General features: G+C 35.9%; 1 protein-coding gene across 1 annotated transcript in view; it reads right to left on the bottom strand.

Moving 5' to 3' along the window:
• The window catches only part of LOC145673188 (uncharacterized), a 279,284-nt gene that overhangs the window by 26,561 nt on the left and 237,830 nt on the right, over window positions 1-14,893 (bottom strand). The window contains exon 6 of the mRNA XM_081742657.1: window positions 6,501-6,579. Within this exon, the coding sequence (XP_081598783.1) occupies window positions 6,501-6,579 (79 nt within the window). The remainder of the gene's footprint in view (window positions 1-6,500; window positions 6,580-14,893) is intronic.

The raw sequence follows: 14,893 nt of genomic DNA on the forward strand, positions 1-14,893 counted from the left end.
ATGTCCTACACTGCAGCCCCCTTAAATTTTGATTTTGACCTTCCTTGGACATTTTTTAAAAAGAAAGCCTGTATTACTTTCACACGTCAATTTATATTTCTCTTATGTAAAACACTCTGGTTTCGATTTATTCGTCAATTTGCTTAAATTCTAATTTCGTCTAATACTTTATTAGTTATCATTTACAGAAAGTTCATTTGGCTTAAGTCCAATTCCGCCTAACGATCTTATCAAGGAAGAAATACCTCGTACATAATAGCTCTGACAGTACTTTTATACATATATCAGGGCTCATAGTGGTCTGGTCTCTTGTAAATAGTTGAAAAGTGGCCAAAGCACACGAAAAAGTGACCAAGCCCGCATGCCCCCCCTTTTTTTTTGTCATTTTCTCCATCACCTATCTCTTTGTTTGTTGTTTTGTTTCATCTTTTCTTCTTTACTTCTTCTTTTTGAGCTTCCTCCTTTCTTAGGCTTTCTAAGTATGCTTTGTAGTTACGGTAAGCAGACTTAGCAGATGTAAGAAGTTTCTGAGTAAGTGGAACCAGTTCTGGCCTATTTTCGAATTTCTTCATCCCAGACATTATATTTTACTTAGCATTGAGAGTTCTCAAAACCATGAAATATTCAAATTCATTACCTACTAGTAAGAATATACAAGAAGCATAACACAAGACGAACATGATGAACCACACAAATACACACACTTACAACGTTGAGCGGAGCGTTAACTATTACGAGAGAAAACTAAAAGACTATTATGATAGAAGAAAGAATAGACACAGAAGGGCTCTCAACACCACATTGAGAGCTTAAGCATCCACCAACCATCCACTGTGCTTTAGAAAGAATAAAAGCTGAAGTTTCACATGTGGCAGCAAGTACTGAAGCTTTCAGAAGAGTAATGAGTAACAAGTGTTTGCCTTTTTCCATTTATTTTTATATTTTTCTTAGAAAACTGCCAATGCAAAACATAAATCACACGAAAAAGTCACTTTACCTCCCAAAAAAGTAACTTTTAGTGACAAATTAAAAAAAAAAAAAGTAACTCGCTATGAGCCCTGATATATATATATATAAACGGAGGAATGCGTGTGTGCGTGTATGTGTTCCACCTTAACTGTGGAGCGGCTAGAACAATGTTAACCAAACTTGGTACATATATTATTTACAGTCTAGAAAAGAATACTGTTGGTGTCAGACCTCCCTATACCACATCTAGGGGAGAGTGGGAGAGAAGACATAAAAATGATTTTAAATGACCGATATTAGTGTCGAATTCACAGTTTTCGGGGTCCATGAGCTGATTGGTGAGGTTTTGATGTCCTTTAAGTCCAAAATCAGCCCCTAGTGAAGGTAAGACTTCTAGCACACCTAGGGAGAGTAAGAAGGGTGACACATAAAACCGATCGAAAACGACCTGTATTAGTGTCGAAACTATAGTTTTCGGGATCGCAGAGATGAATAGTGACACTTTCGATGCCGTTTCAATCCAAATTCAGCCCCCATTAGCACTTTTGAGATAGTGATATGTAAAAATAATTGAAACTGACCGATACTAGTGTCGAATCCAAAGTTTTCGGGCTTCCTAAGTTGATTGGTGACAGTTTTGGTGCCCTTTAAGTGCAAGGTCAATTCCTAGTTGGAGTAAGACCTCCTCGCACTCCTAGAGGGAGAGGGAACATGTAAAATGATAATAAATGACCGATATTAGTGTCGACTCAGAGTTTTCGGTGCCGCTTAGATAAATGGTGACACTCTCCATGACAATTAAGTTCTATTTAAGCCCTCATTAGCACCGAAATGGTGACATGTAAAAGTATCGAAAACGACCGCTATTAGTGTGGAATCATTAGGTTTCAGCGTCGCTAAGTTTATTGGTGGCAGTCCTGATACCGTTTAAGTCCAACCTCCAGTGGGTACAAGATACTCTGAGCAATCCTAGAGGAGTGGGAGGGGCAGACATAAAATGATAAGAAACGCTCTGATATTAGTATCGAATCTATATTTTTCAAGGTTGCTTATATAAAGAATGTTACTCCAGATGCCATTTAAGTTCAAGTTTAGCCCCATTAATACCCTGGGAGGGGGGGGGGAGTGAAATAGAGATATGAGAAAATAATTGAAAATGATCGATATTAGTGTCGAATCCATAGTTTTCGGGGTAACTAAAACGAATAGTGACGCTCCAAATGACGTTTAAATACAAGTTATTTCCCATTTGCAGAGCGTAGGGTGGGGGAGATGAAAATAAAATGTCAAAAATTACTGAGATTTGTGTCGAATTCATTGTTTTCAGAATGGAACCCGTTTAAAATTACTTTTGGAAGATAGTAGGAAGTTCTTAAAAAACATATCAATTTGATTAAAGGCGTTTTGTGTGGGGTAGGATGTTTTACTAGACTCTATTTATATCAAAAGTAAAATATCTTCTGTATTTGAATCATTACACTTTCACTGAAATAAATACTCTAAGGAGAAAGGGGGATTCAAACAGTTTTATGAATGTATTCTCTCCGTGCAAAGAACGGCCATTTCAGCTACTCTCTCTCTCTCTCTCTCTCTTTCTCTCTCTCTAACAACACCGACAACGTTTGTGAGATGATTCCTGACACCAAGATAAGACAAAAAGTATAGACTAACTTGGGTGCACAAATGCTTCCTTTCGGAGTTATAGGCTGCTGAAATCATGAAAAATTGAACTTCAAAGGTCCATAGCTCCAATACTATGGGACCTACCGAAGTCGGGTCAAGACTTCACTTAGGAACTAATATGTGCCCATCGAAAAATCTATGTTTCAAAATCCTGCAGTACTTCCGGAACAGTTTCTGTAGAGGGAGTTTGGCTACGGGCATATAATTTTGAAGTACTCACCAACTACCTCTATAAATACTGTTCCGGAAATACCGAAGGATTCTGAAACATGGATATTTGGATAGGGAACATCAGGCCGTACTGTGGGGGGGAGGGGCAAGCGGGGCGACGGCCCCGGGCGTCCAAGTAAGGGGGCGAAAAATCGGGAGAAAAAGGGGCAAAAGAAAGGAAACATTACTTGGAATATATGTATGGGGGCGCCGTCGTATACTCTCGCCCCGGGCGCTGATTTTCCACGGCACGGCCCTGGGGCACATACTAGTTCTTAAGTGAACTCTTGGCCCGACTACGGTAGGTCCATAGTTTTGGAGCTATGGAACTTTAAAGTTCAATTCTTCATGATTTCTGCAGCCTATAAATCCGAAAGGAAGCATTTGTGTACCCAAGTTGGTCTATACTTTTCGTCTTTCCTTGGCGTTAATAATCGCCTGCCTTGTCGGTGTTGTTTTGAAACACTATATATATATATATATATATATATATATATATATATATATATATATATATATATATATATATATATATATATATAAACCAATGAACATCGTGACCAAATTTCTGTTTACTATCATCAAACGCATTTTTAAGCACCGTTGCTCTTCATACCTGAACCACGAAAAAGGGAATGCTTAAAATATTGTCACGTACAGGCTTTGCAGCACATCTAGCACTAATACCCGAATTACTTTTACTCAAATCATTCTTCTAGTATAGCAGCACGTAAAACAAGCTTTTCATTAATATGGGTTCCCGTTTTAGAATTTTCAGTATCATATTTCGAAGGATGAATGCTTTTACTTTAAAAAAAAAAACAAAAAAAAACGCAATGATAACTGTGAATAACGGAACTGTTGAAGAGTTGCGAGGCGCATTATTAGATAGCTAAAAGAAGAAAGGTATTGTTTTTTTAGTGGACCTCCCAAGTTTTGTAGTAATGACAACCCTCCTCTAAACAGAACAGAAATCATCTCACAGGGTTGTTATGTAAAAATCTATATTAACTTTAACCAAGAAAAAAAAAAAAAAAAAGAACAGTCTGATAAGCTAAGATTAATAATTATGCTTCTCTCGCAAATTAAGGTGTTTCTTAATCATATCCAGCTGGGAAGAAAAATTCTTGTTCATTTGCGAACTAATTTTCCGGGTTAGTTTGCCTTGAAAAATTGATGCTCTTTGCAATAAACAGAAGTATTCTCACCATGCATGAAGGATCATAAATTTTAAACGCAGTAGGTGGTCTTCGGACCTGCTGTACTTGGTTAATTGCGTTTTGTTTCCTTTAATATTCTTCAATATGATGTGTTTCTCTCCCTCCCCCCTCTTTTTTTATCCTTTTAAAATTCTCCTTATTTTCAAAGGAGTAAGCACCTTGTAAGACGACTTTTAGGTTAGATCAAAGACAACGAAAAGAAAAATGATTTTTCTTTTTATCTTTTCTTTCTTCCTTTAAAAAAAAAAAATGATTTATAAACAAGAGGAGAGAATTTCAAATGAACGCTTTATATGTAATTTACGATATTTGGAAAAATATATTTCATATTTTCTGTAATATGACTCTGTTAAAGCAATAAAAATGATTTCATGGACATTTAGGTATCTAGCTCCAAGGATGTCTCGATAAACTTAATTTACGGTGGTAGCATATTTGGTTCTAGCTTTCAGTATTATTAACTTAACAAAGCAATTTATATACAAAGGTTGTCCAGAATATGATCGTTCAGCTAATACCATGTTAAAAACAAATGATGAGTAAAAATATTATTGCCCGTACATACGAATAAGTATTCCTTACTTTACTTCTCTGCACAACTTCCTACACTTAAGCATTTGTTATGCCTATTTACGAGCTTGAAATCCCCATGTTGTGCTCAGTTACCACCATATCCTCACTGTAATCATTCACTCCTCATCACTACCAAAACTGTGTACGTCTAAGAACTCTTTGAGCTTAATAAATAGATGAAAGTCGCTAGGGGCAAGGGTCGGGCGATAGAGTGAAGCTGACCCAGCAGGTCGCGGGTTGCGGCAGTTGAGTGCGGACGGGCGTTATCATGATACGGTAAGAGCTTTCCACGCTGCCAATTTTGCATCGCTGGACATAGCGCGAAACGTGAAATATTTGTAAAATCAAGATGTAATTCGTTAAGGGTCATATATCTTTCTTGTACAATTTTGTCGTTCCCTTCCTTCTTCATCTGTGATGGGTGATGGGCGTGATCTGCGTGGCGGAAATATGCAAACGGTCATTACTTTGTGGATGGCCCTCGTATTGATGTAAATTATGTTCTCAGGTCAGTAATCTTTCGATAGGTTAACATAGCTTTCCTTTCTTCCCTACACTGAGGCCGATTTCGACCCTTTGCAACTCTTTTCACAGCCAATCGCACATCCTCCACGTCTGTTTATATTAACACAAATCTAAGTACAAAGCTCAATATCTTAATGAACTCACGGGAGATTTTTTCAAAGGAGGAAGAGGAAATAGGACAAATTTCCCACGTACTCTCTCTCTCTCTCTCTCTCTCTCTCTCTCTCTCTCTCTATATATATATATATATATATATATATATATATATATATATATATATATATATATATATATATATATATAGGGAGAGAGAGAGATAGTATATGGGAATATAGATAGATAAAGACACGATTCGAGGGGTTACATCCCTCCCTTTAAGTTCTATGGGGCAAATAACACATATTGAAGTTGAGTTAAAAGAAAATATATATCCATTTAACCAAAATACAAATTTAGAAATTTTTTATGTTATTACGACTTGTTTCACAAGTGAGGTTAAATGAGATTTGGATACATGGGATATAAATCACATGAACTCGAACTGGTAATCGAATCCGGGGTCTTCCGGGCAGAAAGTGTGTAAGCTAACCAGACAAATGACGATACTCTCAGAATTTTGCAAAACAATTACTAATTACCAATTGAAGAAGGAAACTACGGAATGTGATGAGAATTCGGAAATATACATTACGAAAACAAAATAAAATTCACCTTTGAACGTGGGAGCGCAGAGAAAGAAAAGAGCGCAAAATATTGTCAGTGGTAACATGCACCAGGACCGTATTTACCTTTTTTGACGCCCTGAATCATTAGAAAAGTGCCGCCCCCTTATCACCTGGGCCCAAGAACATTTTGCGCTTCCTTATTCAGTTATGTTAAAGTAAAAACAACACAAAAAAGCTAACAGAAGACAAAACATTATAGTTTAACACTACCAACTAATGAGCAATAGCCTAAATTCCTCCTGGCGTCAGTAGGTCGTAACCAGAAAACTAAGTCGCGTTGTAGTACTAACATTGTTTTTAAATATATATTACATATTACATTTCCCTTATATTAGATTTGTTACTCGCGCAAGCCTCTTTTCTCCGCATATCATATTTCAATCTCAATTTTTAAAATATGCAAACCCTGGAAATTTGCGGCCCAGTGCCTGGCCTCCCTATAGTCCATGGCCATGGGTAAATTGCAATACGGGCCTAGTAACAGGCCAAGACATTTGTAAGTTTTATACGGAGGTCAGTAAATTCAAATATCACTATTACACTGCACTGTTTTCATAAATATAGTTACAGAAAGTTGTAGTATTTTCGTACTTACCCACTGTCATCTATTAATGGAACACTGCTGTTTTTCTTGTTAAATGCAAAACAAGATTTCACCCGTATTCCATAGGTGCCTAAGAGAAAAACAACTTATCAGAAACATACAAAATCATAATACACATATTTCTGAAAATAACAAGAAAAATAATTCTTTAAAACTTACATTTAGCGTTTCAAGTAAATTAGAGACAACTTAAGTAATTAACTAAACATTATACACCAAGGACAAAATATTCTGAAACAAATTACGGGACGAACATAAACTTTTACATCTTCTAATTAACAATAACATTCTACACTTAAAACTTCAGTAACAACTTGAATGAAATTAATTGTAGTTCGAAAAAAATGTAACTTCTGTTTCATGGAGCTCTATCCAGGTCAAAGGACCAAAATCTATCATCTCAAGATGGAAATTATGTGTCACAAAGTATCGTAATTCTCTATACTGTACTTAGTAAATTGTAGTAATAACCAAATACTTGATTTGGAAGTCCTTCTTTTAAAAAAGCTGTATGACATTGAGACCTATCACAGCAACACTAAACGAGCTATTTGCCTTGTTATACAGGAAAACAGCATGCATAATTCAGTGAAATATTCAGTTTGGAGATAGGAAAGACTGAGTGGTCATAGATGAATGGGATCAAGTTCTGGGTCGACTGTTTTGTTTCTTTCATGGGTGGGGAGGGTTCTTCAGTAATCAGACAAATGTCAAGATGATACAGAAATATACATTTTTTTGAGAGAAAATATGATTATCTTTTCTGTGAAACTCTTAGGAATGCACAAACAAAAAAAATGTTTTGTAGTAGTTTATCGCAGATGAAAATTCTGTTGAAAATCGCATAATTTTCAAGTTCAGCAAAAAAAAAAAAAAAAAAAAAAAAAAAAAATGAACACAAAATTTGTGTTTTAGTTTGTGATAATAATCAGTAAATTTGAAAATTTGGAAAATAAAATAACTCTGTCAAAATGACGTACTCTGACTTGACGCTTCATTTCTGGAAAGAGAAATATAGGCCTGTCCAACTTCCTTTCAAGTATCTGAATCCTTATATTTCCAGTGTCAACTAGAATTTCGACAGCAGTTTATACTTAGTTAATATAAAAATTAATATGATTAATACATTCTTCAGATCATAAACACAAAACAAATTAAGTTCCGTTTCACATTTGATAGATTTCCAAACTAAGCAAATTTCAATATACTGAAGCCGGAACTTGTACATCTGTAACTTCCGGATGCCATAGAGGCATATGGTTAGAGATTAAACAAGTTCTTTTGACGCTAAACCCACATCAAAAATCCATTTCTCGTTATCCCTTACTGTTTCTGGTCCATAGAGATCAAAGTTCAAACCGGAAGTGGTAGGAGATCTCTTATCACTTCTGATTGCTATAGAGCAACAAGATGGAACCTACTCATGCGGACTGAGTCCATATCAAAACCTGTTTCTCGCTTTTTACTACCGTTCTATTATTATGGTGTTCAGTGTTGAAGCCGGAAACATATAGAGTTTTACTAACTTCCAGTTTGAATGGGTGGATAAAACCTCAAATGAAACTTATTTTTTGGGCTCTGATTCCGTATCAACAAGCAATTTCTAGCTATAGCTTACCAATTTTGCTCTAGGAGATAAATATCGAAACTACGCAATATGTACATAAAGTCAGAGAAGAAACCTGTCTATGTATTACTGAATTTATATCAAGAAACTGTTTCTTTCCACCTATTACCATTTTTTTTTTTTTTTTTTTTTTTTTTTTTTTTACTATGGTGATCAGTGCGGAAACTCGAAACCGTAAATTTCCACCACTGCCAGTTTGAATAGAAGGATAAATGTCGAAGTAAATCTTGCTCTTGTCACACTGAATCCATATCAAGAAGATACTTCTCACTATCTTTTACCGTTCTGCTCCATAGAGATTAATACTGAAACTAAAGCTGAAGAAGATTTCTACCACTTCGGGTTTTAATAGAGGAATACGGGTGGAGATAGAAATTGTTATCACGACGCTAAACCGATTGCACAGAACCACTTCTCGCTATCTCTTAACATTTTTATTCTGACAACATACTATATTAGACGAATCACAGATGGATGGTCATATCCGTTCTATGGGAATGTGGCGTAGGACCGAAACGGCATAGATCGAAATTTCACTCAAAAACCTGTTTTGGCCCTAGCAGCAGAGTTGCCTCTCAGCAGAGTTGCCCATAGATTCCATGGTCCCCAGAGAAACTTCATGGGCTCTCACTGCTGCCAACTCCGTTTTGTCACTAAAGGGTGTTTAGAGACTCACTAAATCGATATTTTACAAAATTTAATTTAATTTAATTTAATTTCTAGAAAAGTTATGATTATTTTGTCGCTATCAGGAATTTCAAAATTGAAAAAAAAAAAAAAAAAAACAATTCAATTATGAAAACTTAAAAATAAATCTTCATGGATCCCTCAAAGCTCTGGGCCCCCAAAAATTTGTTGGGGTTGCTCCTCCCTTATAGGTGGCCATGCTCTCAGTAACGAATGCCTCTCATTTACGGACAAACAACCATGTCCTATCACCGTCCGCTATTAACAAGTTTCACTGTATTTCAAAACGAAGCTGTGATGAAAACTTGATTTCTTCTTTATGGACCCCTCAAAGCCACCCTCAAAATTTGTTGGGGTTGCTCCTCCCTTATAGGTGCCCATGCTCTCAGTAACGAATACCTCTCATTTACGGACATATAACAATGTCCCATCAGCGTCCGTTATTATGAGATTTCACTGTATTTCAATACGAAGTTGTGACTAAAAACAGCCAATTACAATTTAACTAACGTCGTTTGGAACACGCGTTGAATGAAATGGAGGAATTCCATATTCACTAGGTGGCTCGAGAGATGGCAAATACGGCGTTGTAGATAAGGCGACCGGGAAGCTAGGACTAATTTCCGGAAAATTCACGTCCGGCCGATGGAGAATGATAGAGCGGGAGAGGTGCTTTCCTGGTTTCCGTTTCCCCATTGGACAACAGGAGCCAAGGCTTTGGCCAGCCGACCGAAACCAAAAATGCTAAAACATTCTGTTGATGTCATTCACAAATAATCGCTTACTTCCGTACGTTTGTAGTAACGAGGTAGGTAGGTGCTTGGCACTGCTTGATTCTCGCTGCCAATTAGTACTCCAAATGTTTCCGTTTTTCTCTCTCTTCAAAAAATGATTTCTTAACCCTAATAGGAAATTGTAACATATCGATTTCGATTCTTATCTATGCGATCTTATCTGTATTATTACTAAATTCAAAAGGCTTTTTAAAGTTCCTGATATCATTGATATCAAAGTTTTCATTAACGATATATTTTTCCTCTTGTAGCAATATAGCAATATTGCACTTAAATTATTATGAAAGATGGGAGAAGTGAAAGCTTAACGCACGCAACAGAGTCTAAATAGCACACATTTTACATTTATATATGAGATTCAATGTTTGATTTCTAGTAGAGTTAATGGAATTTTTGAGTTCATCATCGTGAGTAGCAGCGTCATTTCAGATTAACCCTTTAAGGATTTATGGTAACATTAGTTACCATGGCGTAATAGTGTTGTCTTTGACCGCTTATTTAGGTTCTATAGCAGGCTGGTTTTTCTTTATTGGTCAAGTCAAGCATGGACCAAAGAACACCCCGTGCATTTTGGAATCGATGGTCAACTTGGTGGTGCCAAGTGCGGGCAGAGGGGCGTGACTTTTTCTTTTTATCTTAAGGCAAATTTCAAAAAAAAATTCTCGCCCTTAGTTTTCAAGATATCATATTTAAATTGTGCATATGGATTGTGTGCATCTTTGAGTATTTCTAAATTTTTCGAGATCCCTACGTAAACTCGGGGCCGGGCCCGAGGGGCGCAACTGTTCCTAGGAGGTGTTTTTTTTTTCAGAATAAATTCAGGTTTTTCCCGAATTTCCCGGTTCAGGTGTATGATATGCATATTTTAGTCGGATTTAATTTTGATTTTAGCGTCCCTTTCAGTAGCGAGGCTATATAAGACGTGACTTATAGCTTAACGTAAGATCCAAACCGCATGAACCTCACCGGGAGTCGAACTCAAGTCTCCATCGCCAAGGGCACGTATACTAAACGTTTAGTCACGAGGGAGTTCATGTATATTTTAATCATTTGTATAGTAATTAAAAACGTGAAACTGTTGTGTGATAGAGAACCTTTCTCTCACCCTCGCACCTCAAACTTAACCCTTTTAGAATTTCCACTTTTTGAGGTAAAATTTTAGACCTTCAGTCAAACAGCTATATATATTATTCCCTCCCTAAATGACACCTCTGATCTTGAGGTCGATCTGGTGTTGATTACTAGGAGATCGGCGCTGGTGTATCAAGTAAGAACGAATCTACCTATTACAGTGTCCTGAGAAATCCTTACATTAAGAAAAACATGATAATTTAACGTTATTGAATACCTAGCTTGATTTACTGAACTTTAATGGTTTTATTTACTGATTCCAAATGTCCCTTTCTTCGCGAAAAGTAAATTATGTGTGTATGTATTATATAATTTTAATATTTAAGTAGCTGAACCTGCGCTATCTACGCAGCGCATCATTCTAATATAGCTCTCCTTCCCACATCTTTGTTATATCTGAATATGTCTCATTATAGACACAAGTGAGGAAGGGTAGGATTCACAAAGGGAGTGAATTCCTATAGATAAACATATAAACATAGCATTTTAATATATAGATGTTCGAGTGAGTTTTTGACAAAATCGGAGAAGTGATAAATGACGTCAAGTGCAAATATTTCTTCTTATAAATCCATATCCGGGTACTCATCACTGCGGCTGTAGAAGTTTTTGAAGTTGCCAGCATGCAATAGGTTTTCGCATTTCAATTAACCACAGCGTCTGTATTTCCGTCAACTCGCTATACGTAGCTCTTGTACTGGTTGCCTAACATAAGGATATTAACCTTAGCAACACCCCAGTGACGATGTTAATCTTATGGGTTGAAAACGATCCTTAAGATGTCAAATAGAACAATAATGGCGTGTTTCTTGAAACGTTAAACGAGAAACGGCAAATATGCACGGAACTTGGAACCGACCAGTGAAAACGGCCACCTTTGTAAACTTTATAATTGTCGAGATCTCATTATGGAAAAGAATTGACCACGAACACAAACATAGCATTTTATTATATGAAGACGTTAAACTCAGAAATTAATTTCATTCTATTTTTATTATATAGATATATCAGTAAAATTACAATGGATGATTGGCAACTGCCGTACCATCAGTATTAATGTACAAATTAGCGAAGTACAAAGGATATAATTAATATTACAATTAAATTAATGTATATGTAACGATTTTTTATCGAAATAACTTTCAAAAATTATTTAATATCTGCTATAATCCTTATTTAACGCCTCATTGTAATTTAACAACGTGAATATCATCACAGTAGATATTTGTCAGTGATCTACTGTGATTTTACTGACAAATTTTACATGATAGAGGTTTTCAGCATTGCTAATGTATAAATTCATTGGCACTATTTCTACGAACAAAAAAAAAAAAAAAAAAGTGTTAATATAATATGTTCATTGATAGACTACTTTTGGGCAAGTTATCATAAGCTCGGAAGCTAAAACCAGAACACTAAATAAAATATCCGGAAGCTGAAACCGGAATTCTCACACTAGAGATGGGTACTCTACTACGGTCTCACTGTGTCACCAATTTTTTATTGCTTTATTATTTGAGGTTAGGGTTGGCAACCGGCCGGTATTTAAGTCAGGCTCAGCTACATACTTCAGGATGTAAAATGCGGCTCTATTCTTAATGCGTTTTGATATTTATAAGCAGGCGATTTTATTTTTCAGAGTTGGACACCTAGTTGAGGTTTAAATCTCTTTTTGACATAGAGGCTATTTCAGACGGGATCTATTGCTTTAAAATGAGTTCCGAATCATTAATCACATTTTTACTGAGGTAAGTAACCCCCACAGGGAATTGAACCTGGGAGTACGCTTAGAGAACGCTCGAACACAACTTTGCTATGAAGCTACACTACTCTTTAAGAGTTCTGTGCTTACTTCTTATGCCTTACACGTAAAAGGTATGTAAGATAAAGTAAAGATATCCTTTCTATTCCATGGAATCTGCCACTAACAAATGTACTATTAGATTACAAGAGCGAGGGCTGGCTTATTAGATATGGAGAAAATCGATTTTAATTCGATTGGGGAATCGATTAAGTCGCTCCAGAATCAAATACGGACTCGATTCTAAAAAAATGTTTGATTTTCCCTATCTCTACAATTTGTAACAAAAAATTACCTTAAGTGATAAAAGTAGCCCATTATCAAAAATCTTGAAATAAAATTAAATGAAGTAGTAAATATTTATTAACATAAGTAGTAATCTCAAAATAGGTACATATAAAAGGAAATATATTTCTTATAGTCAGGACAGTTGACCATCCCGGACAACTCTGTCAGACACAGGGACAGTGAACTCAAAAACCGGATTATGGCGACCCTCATCTTGGAGACATGGTTCTTTCACTGTCAGAAAATATATATCATGATGCACGAAATGCATTCTTGTGTCGAAAGCGAAACATCTCTTAATCCTTGAAAGTCATGTGTGTTCATTATACCATCTCATGCATCACCTGCCATTGTGCATTCATTATCCATTTTTTTATTTACATCATAATAGAGTATGCAAGTCTGATTCAAGGTCGTTAGGCAGGAATTTTGTTATGCAAAACACGGACAATAATAATGAGTTAAAAAAAAAAAATCGTAACACGTTCTGCGTTTTGTACGCATTGTTATTGTTAAGCTTTTTTTTTTTTTTTTTTTTTTTTTTTGCGTGACTCGTTCTCACTTATTGTGCCTTTGTCCATGTTAATGTGTATTTATGTGACTATTTGATTCATTTAACTCGTTCTAAAGTAAACAATAAACGAATAATCAAAAAAAAGCATGAAACCTTGACCTGGTTTTTGAAGAAGATACATATTGTGTGGAATGCACCTAAGAATAACATGCATGATATGTTTCTGGTGCATAAAACTCCTTTCGCTTTTGTTATCAATATTTATACATCACGTTATTTGCTTATTAACTCATCTCACTCACTCATTATATTGTGATAACAGTAATAAGCTATTACTAGGTATGAATTAATTGCAAATTTGGAGCGAAGCGAAAGGCCTTTATTGATTATTCACAGAGTTTTTTTTTTTTTTTTTTAGTGTATCAATTGTTTTCGTGAAAGAACAGGATGTGCAAATAGGCCTAGTTGAAATTGGCATATCAGCGAAAAACATAATGGCTTTGGAAAATTGTATTTAAGAGCAAAACGAAACGGGCTTCGCCTTATTTCTAATGCTAAAAAAAACATTTTCCATTGTTTACAATGAGAATTCACGCGCCAAATGCTTCACCAAGGTTAAGTCTATGGTTATCTCGTTTTTCGGTGATTATTCCTTAATGGTATGTCCGATCGGGATATGCAATTTCGGTACAACACTCAGCGCGTGCTCTCGAATCACCATGTCAAATTTGGTTAAGAGACTTCATCCCGGCGAAATTAATATATACCGCTAATTTTACAGTAATTAAGTGATATCTCCCAATAGATAAAATATAATCGAAATGTGGAACAAGAGCGCCCTAGACAATATCATTTTACATCAGATACCGTTATCACGACTCACTTATCTGCTTTCGATTTCGAGCCATTTTGAAAATCGGCATTTATTTTCGCGTTTCTAAACGGCTGAAAACAGAAAGCCACTAGGTGACTTGTGATAACGGTATCTCATGTAAAATGATATTGTCTAGGGCGCTCTTGTTCCACATTTCGAGTATCTTTTATCTATTGGGAGATATCACTTAATTACTGTAAAATTAGCGGTATTTTAATTTCGCTGGGATGAGACCTCTTAAGAACGGTTCAGGCATCCCGGAGGAGTATCTGGACAAACGGACACTTAAAGTCGAGTAAAGAGGAGCTTTGCTTTTAAAAAATTGTGTTCGCAAAACTAAACGAAATGGGCTTCCGCTTATTTCTAGTGTTGAAAATTCGCTAATTACAATGAGAGTTCGCGCGTCAAATGCTTTTTCAAGGTTGTCTATTGGGATACAGGTTTTCGGTTATTATTCCTCAACGATATGTCCAATCTGAATATTCAACCTCTTACGACATCACCACGTCAAATTTCGTTAGGAACAGTTCATGCATCTCGAAGGAGTATCCGGATAAACGAATGCCTAAGTCGAATAAAGAGGAGCATCGCTCCAATTATTATTATTATTATTATTATTATTATTATTATTATTTAGTAAATATCACAAAACAGCATTTTAAGCTTAA

The sequence above is a fragment of the Thermobia domestica genome, chromosome 16, assembly GCF_964235325.1.
Source record: "Thermobia domestica chromosome 16, izTheDome1.hap1.1, whole genome shotgun sequence".
In the NCBI taxonomy this organism is placed as follows: Eukaryota; Metazoa; Arthropoda; class Insecta; order Zygentoma; family Lepismatidae; genus Thermobia; species Thermobia domestica.